This window comes from Stegastes partitus, unplaced genomic scaffold, assembly GCF_000690725.1.
Source record: "Stegastes partitus isolate 25-593 unplaced genomic scaffold, Stegastes_partitus-1.0.2 Scaffold2187, whole genome shotgun sequence".
NCBI classification, from domain to species: Eukaryota; Metazoa; Chordata; class Actinopteri; family Pomacentridae; genus Stegastes; species Stegastes partitus.
Genome location: NW_007579918.1, coordinates 5,213 through 29,999, shown reverse-complemented (window position 1 = coordinate 29,999; position 24,787 = coordinate 5,213). Strand labels below are relative to the sequence as shown.

Here is a 24,787-nt window from a genome sequence, read left to right as displayed (position 1 = left end):
ATGTTGCCATACGTAAAAGTTTTCAGGGTCCACTGGACCCCAAGAAAGAAAATGTGCAAAATATTTGTTGGTGTTCATTATAGACTTTGATTTTTATTTTTTTTTTTAAATAATGATAACAATCTTCAAAATTAAAAATAAAAACAATACCTGTCACCTAAACCAAATGGTCCAAAATATCCCAACAGTCCTGAATAGGGTTAATAAACAGTCCATGGACCTCCCATAAATACAACTCTATGGATCATTTGCACTAGCAGCCTATAATGACATATGCTTACATTTCATTGCAACATCACCCTCAAATGGTCGTATTATTTACCAGGATTTAACAGGAGCAAATGGTGAAGTGAGGTGACATAGTTAGAGCGCCACAAAATGCAAAGAGGATATTGGGGTGGATGGATGGATCAGCAAAACATTGGACTTTAACACAGAAGGCTGCTTTTCGTTTCAAGTTTCAAGCTGATTGCCTGCATAACTTCTATTGATCGTTACATAACTTGAGCTGCATGTTTATTATTATAATCATATTGTATCTCAAATACCAAATCTATTCACATATAATGAGTCGTATTGAGTAGAGAAAAACAAGTTTTTCAGGTTCAAGTGTCATAGAGTCATCGAAATGGCATTGGCTCTTGACTCATCCTCCATGATGGGACCTGGTTAATTTGTGGAGTTAAGCCACACACCAAATATCTCCACCCTCCCCCTCATTCAATCTAACTTGTGCATGAGAACATAGCAAATTTGGATTAAAGCCACAACAGTACTTATGTGCACAAGTCACACAGCGGGATGATAGAAAACATGCCTGATGTGGGTGTGTAGGTGGCGGTACCTGCTTTGTTTAAGCTGTGACATAAAAGCATTAAGCAGCAGCATTCATTTTAAGTAACAGCAGGAAAAGCCATTTGGGTCCATTTTAGTGTAGTAGTTGTTTCATTTCAGCTCTGCTTTGATTCAGAGATGTCTTTTTCTGTTTCCCCCCCTCATTTAGTTTTCTTTTTTATATCATGTAATGTGATGTTTCCTGTTTAAGTTACGTGTCACAAAGTTTAACCTGCAAAACAAGAAGACTTTAAATCAGCTAACAGCACATCAAAAAAAGCCGGTCGTAGCAATAACATGACAAATGCCACAGTGTTCCTCCCATTACCTCATTATGGTGGCGCAGTGATGGGAGCTGACATCATACGCGCATGCCACCGATTTCTGTCTTGGTGCTGCTTTTCAACAGCATGTTATTAACATCATTTAAGGTTTCCTCCGCAGTCGCGTAACCCCCATCTCGCCGGACATGTGGATGAGGAAACAGGGCGCATTGTTCTACCAGAGCACCAGCTGGATTCAATGCCTGTGAGCAGCCCCAGCGGTGCAGCAGCTAAAGTCAGTCACACAGGTGGCAGGGAAATTACAGTGTACACATACTTGTAGTTTGGACGTCTTCCACTTGTGGAAGCCAATAAAGACTCCACAGACTCCTGCCAGCGACTGCAAAAGCTATAGTTGGAAGTCGACTTCTGGGATTTGCCAAGATATTGCTCACCAATGCGCAGAACAATATGTTTTAATGGTCGGATTCAATAAAATAATGAGGATTGGTTTCATTAGATGCTCACAGAACATCTCTTTCAGGAGCTAGCGAACCGAAATCATATTTAACAACAGCCCTTTTGTCTTTGTGCGCTCATACATGTGTGCTCGCATGTGAACTGAAACCACTTAAATACTACAACTTGTCTGCTCGCTTCCCGTACAGAAAATTACAGCGCTGCGAAACCATGAGAAGGATTTTTTTTTTTTTGGTACATCACACAGCGTAAACAGCAGCTCTTACGCTTCCCGATTACAAAGGCTCATTTAGATCAGACTCTACTTTTATTAGAAATAAAAACACACAGAATAATATAATGGAAATATGTAGCTGTCACTTTTTTTTTGCAGTTTCCAAAAGGACTTTTTGTGTTGTCTTTGTGTTGCCGTGTCTCTGAGCGGTCACCAGTGTCTCTGCTTCCTCCTCTCTTCTCATGTTTTATACAGGCTGTGCAGTTTAACCATAAATCTCCAGTCTGGTGCCATCGTGGAGGTCCAGCTGCTAAATTAGAGCAGCGGTGAGAGAAAATAGTCAGATTTTAGTAACAGTAGCGAGACCACAGGATTGAAATACTCAAAAGCACAAACATGATCAGACAAAATGCTCTGAAAATCTGGTGGCTGATACGAAGAGGCTTCCGTTGGTGGAATTGAATTCAGTCGGCGGTGGAAAGCACAGATCACTTTACTATTTCTGTTTTGTGCAATTTTTACTTCACTACATTTCGGAGACAAACATTGTTACTCCACTACATCTGTCTGATGACTTTCGTTACTTTATAGGATCACAACATTACACTTTCCATCCATTGAAAACTATGTAAATTTGGGGATTTTTATATAATAAACTGAGGGTTCCAGTGTTCCTTTATGCTTCTTAACATGCATATAAACTTTAAAATAAAATAAACTCTCATGTTGAGCTGGATGATGAATTGACACAAAGATAAAAAACTGGGATATTATTCAGAGCTTATGGAAATCTGACTTTTTAGATAGTTCTCAAAGGGCTGCGATGCTACAAACATCTGATAATTCTGTAGAATATGAGACATTTGTAGCAAGCTTCCCAACTGTATATACAGTCTTCACATCCACAGCAGTCAAATGCAACGTATGGAGTTATATTACTAAATCAAAAGCATTATAATGAAACACTGCCGGGGAACATTTTACTGCACAGCGAGTTTGTATTTTTACTTAAGAAATGTTCCCAGGGTGGTATTTTGTTGGATTTCTACTAAAGTAAAGGATGTGAATACTTCTTCCACCACTGAATTTAATATCAAGGTATGGGATTATTGTGTAGAGGGGGGGGGTTTTGAGTTATTTTTGGGGCTTTTTTGCCTTTATTGTATAGGACAATGAAGAGAGAGACAGAAAAGTGGGCGAAGAACTTGCAGCACAGGACCATGAGCAGGATTCGAACCCATGGCTGCTGCATCGGAGACTATAGCCCCTGTACATGGGTCACCAGCTCAACCAGGTGAGCTATAGCGGCGGCCCATTGTGTAGAGTTTTGACTATTGATGCAAAACATGTGAGTAATATTTCTATATGCATTGCACTTTACATGTTCAGACTCTGCAAAACTTTTGCTAAAATTTGTGGATTGGATGCTTCTTTGCATTTGCAGTGGTGGTGTTGCTGATATTTTGTGTTTTTCCTTTTATTTGACATATTTTTATACTTCATATGTCCACATGCAAAGGAATAAGTCCATTGTATAAGTCTATTGTTTTTCATCATGTGTATGGCAATAAATGCTTTGACTTGGGCCTGTGGAATAATTAAGCAAATGGAATTAAATACTTAATATTAAGTGCTGCAAAAATACTCATCCACTATAGCACCCTATATTTATTGTGCATATGTTTTTTATTATTATTTTCTGTCTCGCTGCAATACATTTGGTCTCCCTCTGTAAAGTACTGACATTATAAGTGTGGAGATTTGTCAGTCATCTGCTCTTTGCATATCTAAAAATGCTCATTCAAGGACAACTGGATCTTTTCACTTCTGAAATGTAGAAGCTTTGTGGATGAAAAGCAAAACATCTTCAAGAATCTAAAGCATTTTAAATGACAGTAAAGTTTCTGTCTTGTAAATCCTTCAGTTCTGTCCCCATTTATATGAATAACATTTACATTCTTCCAACAACTTGCTTTGAATGCAGTGTCTGAATGCCTCAGGATAGTGTCTTAATGACTTTTGTGTTATTATTCCAAGGCAAAGGTGTGATGCAGTTTTCTTAAGAAGCAGCATATTTGATCACAACAAGACACTGATTGATGCGGGGAAACGTGGAGTTCCCTGCAAGCCTGAGAGTGTGTCTACTGCTGAATGTTACAACAGCCTTACTATAACCACTGATCTTAGAGCTGTCACAAATTTTTACTGTATTTTTATCGTGGGCAAAAGGATTTATAAAAACAATACTGTCACAATATATATTGAAAATGTACAAACAATCAGACACATTCATTTTGAAATGTGTTTATTGTGTGCTGTAGTACTGTATCATTTATGAAAATTCTACAAAAATATATTTTTTTCATTTTTTTGATCAAGTATTTCATATTAAAAAGTATTCTACATGTTTTGTTTTGTATGAATACATACGACTACATATTGTTCAGAAAATATCACTAGCTGACTGATGCTTTTAGCAGTTTTTTCTAAATAATATGTTCTGAAAGGTGAGACTTTTGATGACAACTTCTTGTTTTTCCATCTTTTAACTCACCCATAATCAGAGACGATTTGATTTACTTGTCCAATTCTGCAGATTCTGAATAAACATGATGAGAAATAAGTGAAAATTTCAGGCTTTCATCTTTAAGAGTTCCTGAGATATTGTGTTTTAAACATAGCGCAAAATTTGAAAGTTTGAAAAATCTTAATTAAAGTGGGTTGATGGTTTGTTTGTTTTTTTTCAATTATCTCAGAAAACATTTCATATATTGCTTAAAAAATTACAAATACTATTGTGAATATCCATACTTCATGATTTAAAACAGTTTCAAGCAGAAGGTCTCCGATGACTCCAGATGGAATGACCCAATGTGTGTAAACATTTTGTGTATTAGCAACATGATATCAATTCTTCATTTTTTAAATATCACAGTTATCATCAATACATCATCAATACTACAATATCACAACACCACTAATTCTTTATATTAATTGTTTAAAAGTGCTAAATAAGTACAGTCTATTTAATATTTACAATATTGGTCTCAGTTTCTAGGGAGACTCATTTCTTGCACTGTGAACAGCTCATGTCTTCATTGAGCCTTTGTGGTGACAAACACAGTTCCACAGCACACAGCTCTACTGTATGCACTGACATGTGTCGCACAAAAAAGTGCACTCACACACACACACACACACACACACACACACACATACACACACACAGTAAGATGATGGATTAATAGTCAGTGAGTGGTCAGACAGGCCCTCCAGGGAGCCGACCTGAGGCAGAGAGGCCACCCAATCACCACACACTCCTGCAGTGTGTGTGTGTGCGTTTGCAGCCTCGTGGATGTGACACAATACTTCCTGCGTGACTTCTGTATAAAGTCGTGCTTTCAGAGGCGACAAGCAAGTCCTAACCTGACTACTGACATTTAAATAGTTTGCACAAACCGGTTCAGAAGAAGCCGCCGAGTATCGGATCAAAGTGTGATTGATGACAGATTAACGGGAGCTATGAATTCATTAGGAATAAATCATTGAACCCAAAGTAAGTTTTGCTTGATTTATCTGATGATGCTTTACAGTGCTGCAGTGATTAATGGACTCACAAACTGTAGTCAGAAAAAAGCTAATGAAATTAGAATTTGAAATTTAGTTTCATTTGAATAGCCAGCCACTGGTGCAAATAGCAAATCGATTCCTTTTGCGTAGGTAAATGTTTGATGCATTTAATCAATCCAGCTTCACATTATACCACATTATACATCAATACACTGATGGAACGTTACACATCAGGCTGTCTGCTGAGGAATAATCTCACTGCATTGACTTTCTGTTACTGCGTTATACAACACATTTATGACTGCTGCTGCTGCTGCTGCTGCACCTTTTTTTCATTTCATTTTATCAGCGAATAGGCACACATTTGACCATAGAATCACATCAGCAGACGTATTACTGCCTGAAAATCAACATTAGTCACAGGGATAAGATATCTGATCCAAAGGCCCGACTGTGAGGATTAGTCACCATGGAAGAGGAACAAGGCTGTGTGAAGCTGAATGAGGGTTTACTGTTACACCTTTTGATTCCTGCTTACGTGCATGAGACAGTATCATGTGTCAAATGCAGCTTTGTGCTATCAAAACAAACCAGGAAACTGCCAAGTGCGTCTCGGCAGAGCTGTCCGAGAACAAATCCCGCGCTGTGACTGATGGCTGGCGTGGATCATCAAGGTAATATTAAAGTCTGAGGTCTGAGAATTTCAAACACATGACTCACGGAGTGCTCAAATATAATGTGAACGTCGGTGCGTATCGCTGACAGCTTCCAGTCACATCCATCAGTAACAGCAGCTGTGTTGTTTGGTCCCATTTCACTGCGTGTTTGCACAGCTGTAAAGGTGTTTACCGTGCTTAAGGTGTGTTAAAACTGAGGTAATCCTGAGCAACCTGACATAAAGTCTATCAAAACAGTAGATGAATAGAGTCTGGTCTCTATTCATTACTATGACAAAGATTTCCATTTATCACGGTTAGTCAAACCAGTTAGGTTTAAAATTGCAGCAGGGTGACATTAAAATCATTTTATCTAAATTATTACGAGCAGTTCATGTGTTTTTATCAGGTTGTGACATTATTATGAGGAGGAAAAGACACTTTTCATGCAATCAGAACTTTTTTGCCAGGTAGATGAACTGGAAAGATGATTTATAAAAGTGTAAATCAATTAACCGATTAGTTGTCAACTATTAAATCAATTTCCATCTACCTCGATAATCGATTGATCAGTTTGAGTACTTTTTTTAATTTAAAAAAAAAAAAAAAAGTAAACTTAACTGATTCTAACTTCTCATGTGAATATTTTGTGTTTTTTCACTCCTCTGGGACAGTAAGCTGAATATTTTTGAGTTCTAGACAGACGAAGACATTTAAGAACATCACCTTTGATCAACATTTTTTTTACAGTTTTCTGACATTTAATAGACCTGGCAACTAATTTATTAATCGAGAAAAGAATCCACAGACTGTTCAATGAAAATAACCATTAGTTTCAGCCCTGTAGGAATTAATTCATGTGCAACTCCTTAATTTCCATTGAACACCAGCATACAGCTTGTAATGCCAAATAATATTAAGACAATGGCCACTTCACTGACCTTTTTTACCTACTGTAACTAAGTCAGTTAAGTCAAGTCACCATTATTTATATATCATACTTAAAACAGTTGACATTGACCAAAAGATGTTTCCCATAAATAAACAACATTACACATGTCCTCACATTATTAATTATGACACTAATTTATCTGATTAATATAAATACTAAAGACCTTACAAAATTACACACATTTAGCTAACTCGTGTAAATATTTAAGTTAAAACCCCCCAGTGGTACATATGAGTATGCTCTACTGTGGGCTGTAGAAATTGCAGAGCTTCGTTTTGACTTTTTGACTATTATTACTATTATTGTTTTTATTTGTTTCTCTGTCTTTTTTCTTTTATTATTGGACAAGTGTGATATTTCCGACAGCAGTGAAGGCAGCATCTGACCGCGAAAACTCCGGTAGACTTTGAAGAGAGGAGACGTAGAGAGGTAAAAAACAACAAAGCTAGGCTTAATTTAAACACCATTAAGTCTGGGGACTGATATGTAGCTGTTTTATTCAAACTCGGTGTGAAAAACATTTGATAAATTTCACCATTTAGCTGGCTATTTAACCAAGTGAGCAGCTGTTCGTTGGTTTAAGCTAACAAGCTAATGTTTGGTCTAAGCTACCAGTCGGTTTTAGCTAATGTCTGATTTTAATGTTTGGTTTTAGCTAATTTTAGAAAACATAAAATGCATGAATATTTAATGTCCAGGTGGAACTAAAACCCATATGTTAACTTTCATTGCTTTATTTGCTTTTCCTCATTTACCAGAGTCTCTAATTGCTATAAAAACCAAACTGCTCCAGTATAATGAGCGAACAAAATGGCTGCCTATGTTAACATCTCTGAGCTGCATCCCAACATCTCTCATCCGGTGAGTACAGATGATTTTCCACCAATTACTTTGATGTAACATTTTTGGACAACCTCAAAGACATTTTAGGCATACTCCAAAGGAAAATCATCAGCACCAAAATTATGAAAAAAAGTCTTAAGCAGGTTTGTTCAGACACTTTTGTTTATCATTGGTCAGAAATAGCAAGAAAATGCATGGTTTCCTGTCAGATAAGGCCATGCAGATTCATTGCTCTTGCTCTAACTTTGCTTGTTTAGGGGGTTTCTGGATAAACCTGTAACAAGCTCAATTCAGCGATGACATTGCTAAAAGAACTTCTAATAACTTAAAAATGTTTCCCGAAGAAATCTTATTTAAAGGGTTCAACATACAGTGTATTCTGTGCAGACTGATTGTCCTTACCATCGTGTGTGAACGCCCAGTCTGGGCCAGGAAAAGCTCTAAATGTAATTTCTTTCTTGCAGAAGTCCCTAAAACAAAATCTGTGTCTAATAGCCTTGGATTTCTTTTTTTTTCAGCTGTTGTTGTACACTGATGGAAAATGGTCTATTTTCAGGCCTGTTTTACTTTGTTTGTTTTGTAATCTGTTTTGAATTATTAACATCATCATATACAGTTCCGCTCACTGTTCTTGTCTCTAATGTTTTTTTCAGAAAGTGGTTGGCATCGTTATTGGAAAAACTGATGTCAAAAGCTTCCCTGACAGAAAAAGTTAGTACCAGTTTCTTTCTTTCTTTCTGCTAGTGCATATACAGTAAACTGTTATCCACAAACTTCTTCTAACAGTCCTCCACTGTACTCCCTTGTACACCAGCTCCCTCTCCTGGTGATGGTTTTTAATACTCGTTGAGTCTTTCTGTCTTCTTTCTCTCAGTTTCTCTCACTTCACTAACCAGATCTACATGTTTGAATTTCAGATTCAAGTACTGACAGATTCACTTGTGGCTTCACCATCAAGGACTCACCTGACTTCTTCATCAATGTCTCAGCCTGGGGAAACGACACATATATCAATGGGCTCTCCAACAGCTTCAGCATTGGAGACTGTGGTGGGGAAGTCAATCTTAAAGCTCTCACAAGCCTCGAAAAGTAAAAGTAGTAAACTGTATTTAGGGGGTCTTGGTTGAGCTGGCGTCCCATGTGCAGGGGCTGAAGTCCCTGACACAGTGATAGTGAGTTTGAATCCGGTTCATGACACTTTGCTGCAGGTCCTTCCCCCATTCTTCTGCTCCACTTTCCTCCCCCCGCTTCACTACACTTTCAAATGAAGGCACAAAAGGCAAAAAAAAAAAAAACCTAAAAAAAACCCCATATATATTTAATTGTTTTGTTTTTAAAATGCCAACGAAAGAGATGACTTTCTTTATCAGCATATTTTGTGTATTTGTCAGGATCTCCCTTCGCTGTGCCCTGGATTATAACTATTCTCCTTTAAAATATTTGACATATATTTCAAAACATACGTTACACGTTACAGTTCACACAAATTAACACATCTCATGACATGTTTGACATAAAAGTCAACACAAGTATTAAACTAAAGATATAGTATCCAGATTAATAAAAAGACTACAAAATGAAACTACACTCATGTTCAGCTTTGTTGATGCCAGTTTTGAACACTTCATTGTCAGTTTACATGTACAAAGACTCAGCATGCTCTTCTGACAAACCTGCACTTGTACATCTTTTCTTGGAGTGAAAAATCAGGCTGCACTCGCAAAAATCAACGTAATAACAGGATAATTACAAAAAATGTTTGTTAACTTTAAATCTAAACTTTACCCATACAACTGTAGTGATGATGCTCAGGAAGTCAGGACATTCATTCAATGAAATATCAGTGAACTGAACTGTTTCCTGTTATTCCTTCCAGTCACAATTGAAAATCCTTTAGTTGCCACCAAAGACTTGGAGAAAGGAGACCGATTCAGCCCTACGACACCAAGGTAATTCAAACTTTTAACACAGATGTTGTATCATGTTCGCCCTGCTGGGCTTTAAGCTGAACACAGTGTCACACTGAGTAAAATATGATGTAACAGCGTGTAACATCCAATGATGGTGTCAAAAGACTCAGTGTTTGAAAGGCCTGTTTCTGCTGTTTCAGCCACTACAGGCTGCTGGTGACGGAGGCTCATTCCCTGGTGAGTCCGTGTGCTGACACGGAGACTGTTGAGCTGCTGCTGCCATTGATTCACCTGCCTCCCAAAGACTCCAGCGATTTCTACTCTCTGGTAGACATAGTGGCCAACGGACAAAAGCTGGACGGCTCCGTGATAAATGTACTGGCTGCAGTGAAGCTGGTAGGACACATTAAGGCCACAGCCTCATAAACAGTGTTACTACAAAAGTTCCTCTTGGTTACGCTCAAGCTTTTATAGATCAGTTTAAGCATTTCCAGAAGCTGTTTTTCACAGAGCTTTTAATTTGTTTGTTGTGCCCATATTTTCTTAAGCCTGTCTGATGAGCTTTTACGTTGGATATTGATTTCTTGTTTTTTTTTTATATATATATAAGTGAAGTCAGTAGAATGACAGTGTTGGAGGAAAAATAGTGTAGTTCTGTTTTTTATTTTAGGAAATGTGCTTATTTGCTTTCTTGACAAGTGATAAAGTGTGATATATAAAGTTACCCCGAGTAGCTTACCTTAGCAGGTTCGCTCCAAAGCTAATAAAATCTGAGATACAAAGGGTTGATAATTGAGCTCTAGAGTGGCTGGATATTGTTATCTAAGCAAATGCTGACAACCTGATATACACACCTCAGACTTTAGAGAAGTATTAATCTTCCAATCTGACTCTTGGAAGGACAGCAGCTAAGCAAAATTCCTGAAATGTCAAACTACTTTCCACACTGAAAGCCACTCTTGGTGGGAAAAAAAAGTATTTGCTTTTATTTTTGTGATTCTTTTAAGAATGGAAACTAGTCGGGTCGGCACGTCCATCCAGAAGGACTTCAAAGGGCTGGAAATTGCAGCCTCGTGTTACTTTGCCTGAATATTTTAGGGAAGAATTTTCCATTAAGATCATGCAGCCTGCTCTCCACTTGGTTTATTTTTAATACTTAATTTTCAGATTCCCCATTTTGTCCAAACAAGTTTTGGTAGTTGAAGCAGCTATTAGTATGTTAATTCCCTCAAGAAATAGACAGTTATAGGTTTATAGTTATAGATAATTAAATATGTTTAAAGTTTGTTTAAATGATCAACTGAGTCTTTAAAAAAAAAAAAAAGACTCCTGCTCAGAAGGTCTTTGTGGGCTAACGGTCATGATCCGCAATCAAATAAGTCGGTCATTGAATCAGTCATGGTTCAAACTGGTCATGAAATGTATCCAGATATCGTACTTTTTTCAAAGGTGTTTTTCAAACAGGAGTAAAATTGATTATCTCACTGTAAAACCAAAAAGTATTTTCCAACTTTTCTCACGCACTGATTGCACTAGATGGTGGTTATTCTCCACTGTGAGCTCAACTACGGTGGAAAATGGGCTGTTAAATTTTCCTGAGCTGAAACACAACATCACCAAGGAGGGAAGGGTAGTTAAAAAGTGGTCATTATGAAAGGCGGTCATGGAAAAGTCATGGTACCTGTCAGTGAGGCTGCGGCGGAAAGCCTGATAAGCGTGAAGTGGGACGTTTCCGACAATGACTGTGGATGCTTGGCAAATATTTCATCAGTTAAAGCAACTTTGCAAATCAGATATGTCCGAGATTTCTAAATGTACCTAATTCATATCTCATACGTTTCCAAATAGACTTCAGTGTGGCTGTTTTGTCTGTGTGGTTCCATGGTGAATACTTGTTGTAGGCTTGGAACATACCAGCTCACCATAATGGCCCTGAAGACGTGCTTCAGAGTTCACAGGGAGGCCAGACCCACCCTGCGTTTAATGTCACTGCATGTTTTTTTTTTTACATGAAGGGGAAGATACTGTGATAGGAAGCTCACATGATTCTGTTTACATTTTCAGATTGGAGTGACGAAGCAGTTCACCACTTCAGACGGACGCAAAGGGCAGCGGCTGGAAGTGAAGCTCTTTGATGACTCAGTCTCCTCCTTCCCCCTCGTCTGGTCCGTCACGGCCATTTATTAATTTGGAAACCGAATAGAGATTTATTGCTTCTGTTGCTTTTGCGCCATGTTCCATCTTACTGCCTCTCGGAGCGACCACTGTGCATCTTTAGCTCGCCGCAAATTTACTTTGGTGACACAAAGCTTTAGATTAACCCCCTGAACTGCATGTGCGTTTGATTTTCTCTGCGCTCTCCCCCGAGTGACTCCCTGACCTCTGCTTCACTTACAGCTGGGACAGAGAGGCCATTCAGCTCATGCAGACTTTGATACCCAAGAAGACGGGTAGGCTAACAGCTGCTGCTCGTTCTCAGCCACAAAATGAATCTTTATTTAACTGTTATTCCCGCCTGTCATGTCGCGTTAGCATACTGTACTGAAGAGAAACACAGCAGCGGATATCTGAGATGTGACTGTGTGTTTATGTTTGAGATAACTTTCTGTTGTTTTAACTTTTATTCTTCATTCAAAGTCCTCTTCATAGCCGATGCCAAGATTAGCTTTGACAGCTTTCGCAGCGGCATGGTGGCAACTGTTACCTCAAGAAGCATAATCACTGTCAATCCCGGTAAGAAACCACAGCGACAAAACACAACATCTGATTGAGCCATTTATTGTGCAATCAATCAGAAACAACACTGAACTGCTGGTTTAGGATACGAACCATCAGTTGTGGTGTCCAGTGCAAGTAGAAACACCAGCCTCCTGCTGTGCAAATAAACAGTTTTCAGTGAGGAATACATGTCAAAGGCAATTATATTTTGTTCTCAGACATGAAAGAGGCCAGTTTGCTGTTCAGCTATGCCAAACAATTGTTAGAATCTGGAGCTCTGGATCAAGATGAGACTCCAGAGGACATGCCTGGTAGGTTGTATTCGCTTCATTCTTAGTGGAATCAGGTCTTGCTGTGTGTTAAGAAAATGTAAGAATGAAGGAGGGGGAAGAATTACAACTAAAATCAAGGTCCTGCCATTGAAAGTGGGTTTGAAAAATACAAGGACCTTACTTCAGTGGGTTAGAGACAAACTAAAACACACTAACACATGTCAGCTAGAACTTTTGTAAGGGTGCCTGGATTTTTTACGCCATTTTTTTGGTTGTAATTCCTCCACCTTCCTTCGTCATTATTCCCTTCCGTGATCATTGGTTGTTTGAGGGACACCAGCAGCACCTTTCTCTCTAAATTTGCCAAACAGAGGCGCCTACAAAAAGACTGCAGTTGTAGATAGGAGTGTCTGTTGTCGTCTGTGCAGTGGAATCCATCACTGACGTGTACACAGTGAGACAGCTGAAGCAGAAGGTCCAGGAGAGTCCTGAAGCTTTATTTGGCATCACGTACAGCTTCATCTCCAAGCTTGACCTCGACTCCTCAGTTTCAAAAGTCATCCGGACGCGATGGTAAGTTCACAGAACATAGAGTGGAAGAATTATTAAATTGTGTGTGTATACTGCGATACGTCTGTCAGCCACTCTCCATTGTCTCTTGTGTCTCAGCTCCAGGTGTAGGTTCCTGGCATCTGAGGACATGCTGAGCTGCACCAACCAGCTGTGTCCGGGGAGGGATCAAGCTTTTTCAGCCACCACAGGCTTCGACCTAATGGTGGACGTATCGGACCACACCGACACCCTGCACGCCTGCATCCTCAGCAGCCCAGTGGCAGAGAAGACGCTTGGCTGCACAGTCAGTACCGCTTCACAGAAGGATCGTTATTTAGTCTAAATATGGAAAACACTCAACATGTCCTGTATGCATCCCATGAAATATATGTCCGTGTTCTCCTGTGCTTTGACTAAACTTCAAATTCTGTGCAGGTTTGGAATCGTAATTAAATCATTGTCAGTTGAAGCCATGTCTTACAAATGGTTGGAAATAACTGAAAACCTCACAGATTTGCACATAGATTTTGGGGTTATCATTCAAATTATTAGTATATGAAAGATGTTGTGTCTGTGCTTCATCTGAGACAAACAGCACGTTTGTTTGATGCGTTGCAGACAGAGGAGTTCACCAGTTTGACAGAAGACGAGCGGACTGCAATGAAGATGAAATTTCTTTTGGAGAGGTGCAAAATATATGTGAAGGTACTGCCGCTTGTGGTTTTGTGTTATGCGGGTTCGCTATGAATCTAAATTACAGTGTTAAAGAAATCTTGTGATATGTTGTAGGTCTTCTCTTCTACGAAGCTAAAGACGGGGGTCCGGGGGACCATTCTGTCCTGCTCACTGGCAGATCCAGGGGAGGTTAAACAGCACATGTCTGCTCTGCTGCAGCAGCACTGACAGAACAGGAGAGTGCATGTGTTCAGTTGTCTGCTTTACCTGCTGTTTGCTACAAAGTGTTCAGACTGAGATATCTGTAGACGTTTAAACATGTGGGCAGTTTCATAGTCAGAAAAATGGTCTGTTTGGTCCACATTATTTATTTAACTTATTTATCTAAATGTATTTATTGAAAAACATGCTGTTGGCTGGTTTAATGTTTAAGCTGTGTTAAATAAATTGTTCATTTTCAAAAAAAAAAAAAAAAGTATTTTGTCTATTAAGCTGTATTATAATGGATTAACTTTATTCAGCAACCTGGATTTGAAAACACACCTATAAATACACACAAATTAGACAATGGGAACATTTTCTAAGTTTAGATACGTGGTCATGTAGGTGCCACACACACATTAACAGTGCATTTAAATGGACAGTTTTAAACTAGATTTATGTCTTGATCTGGATATTTTATCCTTATTTTAATTAGCATATTTAAAATCAGTTTACTTGAATTAAATGTAATCTTACTGTTTTATCACAATTGTTGTTTTTACATTGCACCAAAAGAAAGGAGAGGCATGCATAATTCAGAAAAAAGTTGCTGTCCATAAAACAACTGTGGAAAATATAATTTGTTTTCATTGCCTCTATGTTTTTAAGGTCTCTCATGGTGGCGCCGTATTGATGCAGCTTGTCAGAAAAATGCCCAAAATCTGTTTTTGGAGTCCCCCGTCTCTTTTTGTGAATATGGCATTGTCCCAGGTGTACAAATGTAAGTTAAATAAATAAAATGCCAAGTTTCCCAGAGCCACAGGTCCTCACTGTAGTTCTATTGTCCATTTGTCCTGTTATGACAAATCAGCAGCAGATGGCGGTAGAGCATTAAATACTGAAACGGAACCTTTGAAACACGGAGGCATGTAGCTAGGGGACACATTAAGGAGACGTACTGATTTGTCGTCAACACCAACAGCAGAAGGTGATGAAAACTTTGCAGATTTCTGCTGTTAGTCAGGTTTTGTCTGAAGTAGTACATTTTTATTACAGTTGAAAGTTTTGAAGCTTAAAGTAGAACCGTTCGTTGTATAGATTTCGTTCCCGTTAAGCTTAGCTAGCAGGTCGTGCTAACGTTAGCTTGGATGTTAAGTTTGTTCTGTTAGTTAAACGTTGTGATTTAACTACATTCCTGTAAAGCAGAACCAAACTGTAGCTCATTACTGTTTAATATATTCCCCTGCAGTGTGTGACTAACTGACAGCCAGCTGTCCAGCATGAATGTGAACCAGGGGACGGTGGGCAGCGACCCGGTCATTCTGGCCACGGCTGGATACGACCACACTGTCCGCTTCTGGCAGGCCCACAGCGGGATCTGCACCAGGACAGTGCAGCACCAGGACTCCGTATCCTCACTCTGACTGACAGACACCCTTCTGGGACATGCAGACACTGACACAGAGATTCTGCTGTTTTCTGAAGCATGAAATCCCCTAAATGTCTCTCTTACATCAGATATGTTGGTGTCAAAACAGCTGCTGTTTATGTGTCTGTGGATGTTGTCACTGCTGCAGTTTGACCTTCTGTTATCTACTAGAAGAGGACACTTGTTCACAAATCCTGAACAATATAAATGTAGCGTGCAAATATTATTTTTTTTTCCAGATGTGGAGAAAAAAACGTAAAAATTTCATCTAAATTTTGCGAATTGTCCACCAAAACTTTTTGATTTTTAATTTCAACCACTTAGTTAGGCCACAAAGGACAGCAATCAGATAACGTGACCAGTGGCTACAGAACTCCACCTTAAAATGCAACTTTATAGAACTGACACAATGCCACAGATGACAAGAAAAAGATGAAAACAGGCTGTTGGGCTGCTGGCATGCCAGTTAGACCCATAGCCAGTCGCTTAAATGTCCACAACTGCACCATTTGTCAACTAGGATTTTTCTTGTCTGGATGGATGTGTCTGGACAATGTGATACTTCACCAAGCCGTTTGGGAAGAGTAGGACAAAAATCCACATGCAGCATCGGCAATGACATTAACTCTATGCATCGCACTTGTGAGAATGAACTATAGAAACAACCTGAAAAATCCACTTCCCTAACATTTCCCTCCAGCAAGTAAATTCACTCGAGGTCACACCTGACAGGAGTATGATTGCCGCTGCAGGTTAGTGAAGAATATCCCTGCTTTTACTCTTCATGTGTTACATTACTGCTGCTGTGTTTCACGGTATGTTTGCTGCTTTTAAGGTTATCAGCACATCCGCATGTACGACCTGAATTCCAACAACCCAAACCCAGTCATCAACTACGACGGAGTCAGCAAGAACATCACGTCGGTGGGCTTTCATGAAGATGGACGCTGGATGTACACGGGAGGAGAGGACTGCATGGCTCGCATATGGGACCTGAGGTACTGCAAGGCGAGCTCAGTGGCCTGTATTTACTTAGCGATAAACAACAACTAACTGTTATTGCTGCTTTTCCTGTAGATCAAGAAATCTGCAGTGTCAGAGGATCTTCCAAGTAAATGCTCCGATCAACTGTGTGTGTCTGCATCCCAACCAGGTGAGATCCACAGTATATCCTAATCCATAAAGTGACATAACACTGTTGGTTACTGATCTAAGATCTAAAATGATTCTTTCGAGTGTGTGTGCTTGGTGCCAAACATGTGGGTATACTGCGTGTTTTTCAGGCAGAGCTGATAGTTGGAGACCAGAGTGGAGTGATTCACATCTGGGATCTGAAGACTGACCACAACGAACAGCTCATTCCTGAGCCAGAAGTTTCAATCAACTCCGTTCACATTGACCCAGATGCCAGCTACATGGCAGCAGTCAACAGCTCAGTCAGTACCTGGAACACCTACGTGTCACTGTTAATTAAACACTGGAATGTTAAACTGTTAAAACCTGCCTTGTGGTTTCTTGTTTTTTTCTTTTTGTTGACAGGGAAACTGTTATGTGTGGAACCTTGCTGGAGGCATCGGAGATGAAGTGACTCAGCTCATTCCCAAGACTAAGATCCCTGCACATAAACGCTACTCTCTACGCTGCAAGTTCAGCCCCGATTCCACGTCAGTGTCCTCCTTCTCTATATACCTAAATGTTTTCCTGTCTGTTGGGACACCCCTGACTGTAACGACATAAAAAACTCAAAAATGCATCTTTTCCACCAAGTGAGATGCTGTTGCCCTCTGAAAATCTCCTACAGCTGACAAATCGCAACATTATCTTTGTATTTTGTGATATATTCGCTTGGCAAAGATGTTTCCTTTACTGATGTTTTGCTTTTGTCATCATCCTCAGACTACTGGCCACCTGCTCAGCAGACCAGACCTGTAAGATCTGGAGGACGTCCAACTTCTCGCTGATGACGGAGCTGAGCATCAAGAGCAACAACCCCGGAGAGACGTCCAGAGGCTGGATGTGGGACTGTGCTTTCTCCGGAGACTCTCAGTATATTGTTACCGGTGTGTACATGAGCCCTGGAAGACGGGTTATTACTGCAATCCTACAGTCATTACACTGACGTCGCTGTCATTCTACAGAGAGATCATAAATTACTGTCAGTCAAGCAGGGTTACTTTCCTTCAGGTGTAAATGCATCCTCGTAAACAACAATATAATACAAAGCGCATCATTTTTTGTGATTTTAAAAGTTCAATTTGTGACAAACTGAAAAACAAGGGTCAAGGATTTAGTCCCAGCAGGAGGGATGTCACGGTACAGCTCTATCTTTTGAGTACTTTTGGTGTAATTATTTAACCAGAAATAGAAAAAAAAACACACAATATACCAGTAGCAGTAATATTGTTAACATGCATTCTTTTGGTCTTGATAGATGTGCAGTGAAAATCTGACAGCGTGGCCTTACAGCAGTAATGCAGAATTTGTTTTAGAGTTGTGCAACTGCTACTGATAAAGTCGAAAAGCTCTCAATCTGAATGTATGCATTTGTAAGATAAGAGTTTAGGGCGTCTCATGGTTTCTTCAGTTACCACCCGAACGTTGGCCTCCAGCATGAAGAGGAACAATCTGTAAAAGGAAGATTTCTTTTCTCTCCTGACACACACAGGAAGTTTAGAATAAAGTCACAACCTTTTTTCTTTTATTACTGCTGAATATTTAGTTGGTGGAAGTAGGACAAACATTAAACTCCTTATTTCCTGTCCACAGCGTCCTCAGACAACCTGGCTCGCCTGTGGTGCGTGGAGACCGGCGAGATCAAGAGGGAATACAGCGGCCACCAGAAGGCCGTAGTGTGTCTGGCCTTTAACGACAGCGTGCTGGGCTGAGGAGGAGGATGGAGGAGGACATGAAGCCACCGAGGATATCGGACACTGGGTGCAAACGCAGGACGGAAAGTCTTTGGAGGTTGTGACTCAATTCCCAGAAGGTGCGTCAGATTAGTGGGAGCCATCGTCTAGAGAAAAACTGGAGGCTTGTGTTTGAACATCACAGTGACTCTCTGTGGCAGATACCTGGAAGTATTCAGCAGAGCGACACGGCCAAAACATACATTAGCTAACCTTAAAGGGCCAAGCACCTCTTTTTGGCACAAATTTTCACCATGAGTACAAAATCTTTCCATAACAAGAAACTGATACAAGCCTCTGTTTTGTACAGAGCACCATATTTATTACATCAAAAGGACCACGTTATTTATGTTAATTTGTGCTTGGATGTGCTGTAAAATCGATTATTCTCCGCTGCGTGCCATGTGTAATTCATTTGATACTCTTTATTCCAAGTTAAGTTGTAAAGTCTGCTGTTCTGAGTGATCACACGAGAAGCAGAAAGCCTTGAGAATAAACTATGTGCAGCAATTTCAAGGACAAGTCTTTCCTTTTTCAAACTAATGAAGAGAAATTGGCCATAAATACCCACAGTACGTGTCTTTTATTGGACAGATCAGAACACTGACATTGCAACGGGAACGGTTACACATAATTACACTGCAGCAGTAGGTTACGGGAAATACAATTAGAGGCATGTACAAAAAAAAAAAGGCGGGGGGGAATCTTTCCTCTGTAATCTCTGAAGTGTGCCACCAGAGAGGGTATTATACATGAAGGGAGTGACGATGGGGATTTGGCGATAACCATGACAGCCTGTCTCCATCTCTTCTCTCTCGGAAGGATGGAAACGGACTGGAAGGGTTGGCTGCTTCAGCTGGTTTACTGGCGACTGTATGGCACAAAGGAAACAGTCAAAGCTGGGTTTTGTTCTGCTTTTTTTTTTTTCTTGTTAGAGGGAGCAAACGGGCCCTGCGTCGCTTTCAGAGGGAGCAAAAAAAAAAAAAAAAAGACAACTTTGTTTCCCTGATCTTTTTGCTGGGAGGAAACAGAGAACACAGAGTCACTCTGGCAGGTAGTAGAAACACACAGACACGCAGATGTTGCTGGGAAAGCAGATGTCGATGCAGAAGTAGACCAGCCTCTGTTTGCCTGGGCCTGGGACAAATAGAGACACCACAGTGAATTGTATATACAGACTTTTGTGAAAGAGTCAGTCTGGAAAACCAGTGATGATTAACCCTCCTATTACACTGGGTTACAAAAAGATACTGTTTTGAAGGTGTCTAGGATTTTTTAACTGATTTAGGACATTTTTGCAACGCTGAATCCAAAAATGACATCTACTTTTCTGTATCAGGTCAGGTTTTTATGCCAACTCGATTAAAAACTAAATAAATTTAGCCACTAAATTGATTACATGTTTTGATATTAGCGATTGATTTATTTTAGTATTTCTCATGTGAAATCAGATTTTAGAGGAAAAATGTCATTTTCTAATCCTTTTCATAAGCTAAATGATCCAAAAGTTGATGAGCGTAAACATTTGTAAAGGTAAATACAAGTAAATTACATGTTTCATCAAATCAAAACGTTGACCTCATTGAGCAAAACCAGTGTAATGTTTGGATTCAGCAAATTGTCCAGAATCAGCTCAAAAAACTTTGACACCAAATAGGTGTAGACCAGTGTTATCTTTGGGGTCAATTAGACCTCATTCAATGTTTAACATCTCCAATTAAGTCATTGATGTAATTTTTTCAGACTATTTACACATAAACTTGGGGTAACAACTTGAATTATGGTAGTTTTCTGGAGGGTTAAATTGCTGGGGTCAAACTGAACCCAAGGATAAAAGATGTCAGTAAATTTGAAGGTAATAGGAGGGTTAAAGAGACGGCAGAATTTTTTGAGACATTCATTCTGAATTATTTCATTACCATTCTGTGTTTAAAAGATTAATAAATTAAAGGATAAAATTGATCCGTTTCACTCATGATGGTTAAGTTTAGATAATATTTATGGCTTAAAAGCTGCCTGATCAGTAATATTTAGACGACTTGCTGCGAAAGGGTCAAACCTGTCAGCAGCACCCCATGTAGGCTGTTGAGTGAGCGTACAGTGAAGTACGTCATGTTTTTCAGCCGGTCATTTACTGCCGTGGAAAGGTCACGGTACGTCATAGATTAGAGTTGGGTTTCAGCCTGACAAGTTGCTTCGTTACGGAGCTGCCACAGGAATAATCTTAACACGTCTACAGGCTCTGGTGACACTGACTAATGATGGCTATGACCACGCATACATTAGTAATATTTGAAATGTCCAAAATATCAGTGTATAAACGTAGGTGTCTTCCAGTAAACCTGCGCTGACTTTTATATCTGAGACAATCAGTCATTTCATCAATTACTTGACGGGCAGAACATAAACTGGGGTCTGTTTTGATCATCAGCATTCTCTGATTTCCACTTGTGAGAATTCATTTAACTGAATATTGTCGGGTTTTAGATTGACAGACAAAACAAATCATTTCAGCAGATAATACTGGTTTGTGGTGGAGATGTAAACATTTTCCGCATTTAAGATAAAAATGACAGAAATATTTGACAGATTATTTGACAATGAAACCATTTTTAGTTGACTGAGTAAAGGAGTTCTTGGTTCTCAGGATAAACTAGAGTTTTGTGAGACTACTTTAGAAATTAGTGGCTAAGCTAGAACTACATCAGCTGTCCTTAAGTTATGGAGAGACCAGGATCTGAAGCATGAAGTTGTTATTCCAAAAAAAGTCACCCAGAATTCCCACTGAAGGTGTAAACCTACAAGAACAAGTCAAATGATATTGAAACTGAATAAATGTTTAAGTCCCTCTCTCGACACTCTTAAAACTGTATCAAAGCCACATAAATACTCGTTTCTTTCCATGAAAACAATCCCTTCGTACCCGAAAATGACTTAGATGTAACTCTACACTATTGCTAACATGAGAGCGTGCAGATCTATGAAGTCCCTGCATCTTTCTTCACTTACCCTCCCAGTTCGCTGCAGTTTAAGCGCACCAGCTCACCCACTCAAACACCGTATAACTGCTCTACACAACACAATGACAGGCTGTAATATTGAACTGCAGATTGACTGTTGGTGGAGGTCTAACAAGTTGATATTTTACAGGTGAGCTAGAAATGGCCTCTCCTCAGAGTGATTTGATTCTGGGGTCAATTAGTGCAAACACAGCTCCACTAGAGGTCAAAGGTCACTCTTTTGAAAATGCTGTTTACCTTCAAAAGAGTGGAAGATAGATTTATGGTATTTGGTGCAGATAAGTAACCATGCTGGGGCTTTCTGTTGGTGATGTTATGATGGTGATATTTTAAATAACATGTAGTGCGTACATGGATAGTACCCATTTCACCTTGGACAACTAGCCAACCAAAGAAAACACCTATTTTGTGGTAAGTTGGACAGATCCCTGGTTTACTGGGCCTCACTGCAGTCACGGCCAGCAGGGGCAACTATATCCCTCTACTAAGGACATCTACCTTGTTTTTGTCTGAATCTTGAAAGCTTTTCTTTTACATGATACGTGACACTCGTGCCAAAGCAGCCGTCTCACCCTCGGCCCTCCTGGTCCAGCGGACAGACCTGTCCCGACACAACGCCTGCAGAGGCTCCTCCAGCGACGACACGTTCACCTGACCGGCTGCCAGCACTCCCAGGAACTCCGTCTGCCTCCGGGTCTCATTCCCAGACAGCTGGAACTGCTGAGGACAGAACCGCAGTGTCAGTATCCAACAACAGAACCTTTATCTTCTGCATAAAACAACTGAAGCTCCTGAGCTTTTACTTCATAAGTGTGAGGAATCATATTCAACTCATAGAAGGTGAAAAGAAAAGCAAAACTGAAACTCGATCTGCTATTAGCCTGAAGTCTTGGCTGATGAGGTCAACATGGTTGCACATTTGCGCTCTTATTCGTCACAAAGGCTGTGTGTAATTGCACCACTTACACCTCTGATTGGCTCTGATAGTGAGCCACTTAAAGCCCCGTTGTGCTCGAGTGGGTCACGTAACAACCAGTTTTCCTCCGCAGTAAAAGACCAAGAAGACCATTGTGCCTCGACACGGACACAAACCACAACCACTGTCCCGCCTATTAAATGACCACAACAGCCAGGTTTAAATACTGAGGAGCTGTATGAGATACGTGACACCACGAGACGGGATCAGAAACTCAACTGTAGCTTTTGATGCGTGGAAATGGGGTATTGTGCAGAAAGATGGTAAGAGAGACAAACAGGACTCCCTCTCAGTTTACCTGCGAGCTCCCACATCTCGTCTCTGCTCTCCATTTAACCACAGCCAGGGCCATTCTCCTATGCTCTCATAATTAAGAATCAGATAATCCCACACAAATCATATCTGAGGGCTCGATTCAGAACCAATAGCGGAGATGCAGGTATTTGCCAACAAGCGGACACACACGGGCCCTTTCTAATGCGCCGACCTGTATTTTAATCCAAAAGAGGCGTCTTAAAAGCTAAAAAGCCCTCGCACAGAGTGGCCATTGTGCACCGGTCCAGGGCTCAGGCTCGCTGCCGTAGCCTCCTGTAAAAAGATCCCGGGCACGCCGAGGGGGCCGGAGGGATCAGATGTGCTGAGGAATTCAGCCGTGGAGGCGAGAGAGGCAGACTATGAGGCTCTTCGGGGCCTCATGTACGCTTCACCCCTCTCTTTGTGCGGCACGGCCGGGAAGTCATGCAAAACCTATGAAACCCAGCAGGTCCTGGCTCAGTGGTGCAGGGACAGAAATGCCAGTTCGCACATTAGCGAGGCTGCGGCTTTAGAAACACCTGGCAGAGCTAAAAGGGCAACCTTCTTTTTCCTTAATATGCCAAAGTACGCTTTGATCCGGCGAGGAAAACCCTATTGTGTAACGCCAGTGTTTGGTTCTCACGTGCCGAAATGTTCGCTACCTTGCGCGTCGGCTCGTGGAGGAGGGAGTTGACGTTGTCGTAGTCGGGCTGCTCCATCTCTCGGAGGAAGCAGCTCTCCTGGTCGACGGGTTTGTAGCATATCAAACCCTGCAACGCAACAGCAACAGACGTCTTAGTTATCAGAACCTAAGAACCTTTCTTGTTCCGTCTAATACAGGGTGTTGACACCTTTGGAAAGTCAGACATGCAACTGAAATTACTACAGCACATTAGCAGATCAGTACTTAAGACTGGGTTGGCACAATTTTCAGTTTTTTTGGTTGCTTACTTTTAATATTCATCATCATCATATAATAAGTCTTTCTATATAATCCTCGATATTACAATATGAATAACATTGGAGTTACAATAAAAGTCCAGTTCTATGTGTGTGGTCCTCAAATGGACTTAGCGGTTCGTTATGCGGGGTGGCCAGACTTTAGTCCAAAGCGGCCCCCCTGGACCACGCTTTTGCTCCGCCCCTGTCTTTGCATCTCGCAACAACTGGAGACAAAATACAGAAAATCTCACGCAAATCCACTTACACGTTTTATATCGAAGAGCACGGTGGACGTCTGATTCGCCGGCGAGGTAACCGAAAAGGTCACCAGGTCATTCTGCTGGTCCACGACGGCCGACTGGTTGATCAGAGCGCCGGCCTGATCCGGAGCTGTGATTCTCACAATCTGTAAGGACTGCAGACACAGATGTGTTGGATCAAACGCATCGACTGGGGTAATAACAAGAGGGTTTTTAGCGGATGAGGCAGGTGGGAGACGTACCGGAGAGTGGGGCTGAGACAACCCGAGGTGCCCCGTCAACCCGAGGGCGATGACGACCAGGAGGAGAGAGGCTGAGAGGCTGAGCCAGAAGGCCTTGTGTGGGAAGTGGGAGCGGGAGGACACATCAGGACCCCCATCCTGGAAAAAGGTTTGCACACATGAGAAACAGCGACACAGTATTTAGTCAGCACTTCACATTTTACTATGAGATTGACTGGTTCCTGTAACTCTCAGCATGTGGAACACCTGTTGCTGCTTGTATTGTACTGTAAGTGGACAGATGTCAGCAAAAACCAAAACAACTCCCTGCTCTGACCCCTTTACCAGCCCAGTGTGTAGCAGCCTCCACTCACCGTGCACTGTGCTTCCTCCAGCCGGTTCTCCGAACGCTTCCAGCACCTCACCATCCTGTGTCCCTTGACGGCTCCTCACTCGGTCTGCTCCCTTCTCGCAGCTATCGGCATGGAGCTGTGGTCATGACCAGCGCTGACTGAGACTCGGCTCACCTGGCCAGCGTCTCTTTTGTCACCGCAGACCTCCACCCCTTCCTCCTCCTCCTCTCCCTCCTCCTCCTCCCC

The 24,787-nt window shown here is 40.9% G+C and overlaps 3 protein-coding genes across 3 annotated transcripts; 2 read left to right on the top strand and 1 right to left on the bottom strand.

Annotated features, from left to right (window-relative positions):
- The first annotated feature begins 7,779 nt into the window (after positions 1 to 7,779).
- Positions 7,780 to 14,392, top strand: meiob (meiosis specific with OB-fold). Its single transcript, XM_008304319.1, has 13 exons — positions 7,780 to 7,830; positions 8,466 to 8,523; positions 8,730 to 8,861; positions 9,689 to 9,761; positions 9,923 to 10,118; positions 11,787 to 11,887; positions 12,120 to 12,172; positions 12,360 to 12,455; positions 12,659 to 12,751; positions 13,141 to 13,285; positions 13,382 to 13,568; positions 13,883 to 13,969; positions 14,054 to 14,392. The coding sequence occupies exons 1-13, from the start codon at positions 7,780 to 7,782 to the stop codon at positions 14,165 to 14,167; spliced, it is 1,386 nt and encodes a 461-aa protein (XP_008302541.1). The 3' UTR covers positions 14,168 to 14,392.
- Positions 14,393 to 15,065: 673 nt separating this feature from the next.
- mlst8 (MTOR associated protein, LST8 homolog (S. cerevisiae)) lies at positions 15,066 to 18,991 on the top strand. Its single transcript, XM_008304318.1, has 9 exons — positions 15,066 to 15,128; positions 15,390 to 15,549; positions 16,270 to 16,321; positions 16,405 to 16,567; positions 16,647 to 16,722; positions 16,853 to 17,005; positions 17,109 to 17,233; positions 17,466 to 17,629; positions 18,336 to 18,991. Exons 2-9 carry the CDS (start codon positions 15,421 to 15,423, stop codon positions 18,452 to 18,454), a joined length of 981 nt encoding a protein of 326 aa, XP_008302540.1. The 5' UTR covers positions 15,066 to 15,128; positions 15,390 to 15,420; the 3' UTR covers positions 18,455 to 18,991.
- Positions 18,992 to 19,471: 480 nt separating this feature from the next.
- Positions 19,472 to 24,655, bottom strand: bricd5 (BRICHOS domain containing 5). Its single transcript, XM_008304316.1, has 6 exons — positions 24,563 to 24,655; positions 24,210 to 24,347; positions 23,973 to 24,122; positions 23,425 to 23,535; positions 22,068 to 22,215; positions 19,472 to 19,612 (listed from the first exon to the last, which is right to left on the bottom strand). The coding sequence occupies exons 1-6, from the start codon at positions 24,614 to 24,616 to the stop codon at positions 19,518 to 19,520; spliced, it is 696 nt and encodes a 231-aa protein (XP_008302538.1). The 5' UTR covers positions 24,617 to 24,655; the 3' UTR covers positions 19,472 to 19,517.
- Positions 24,656 to 24,787: the final 132 nt, after the last annotated feature.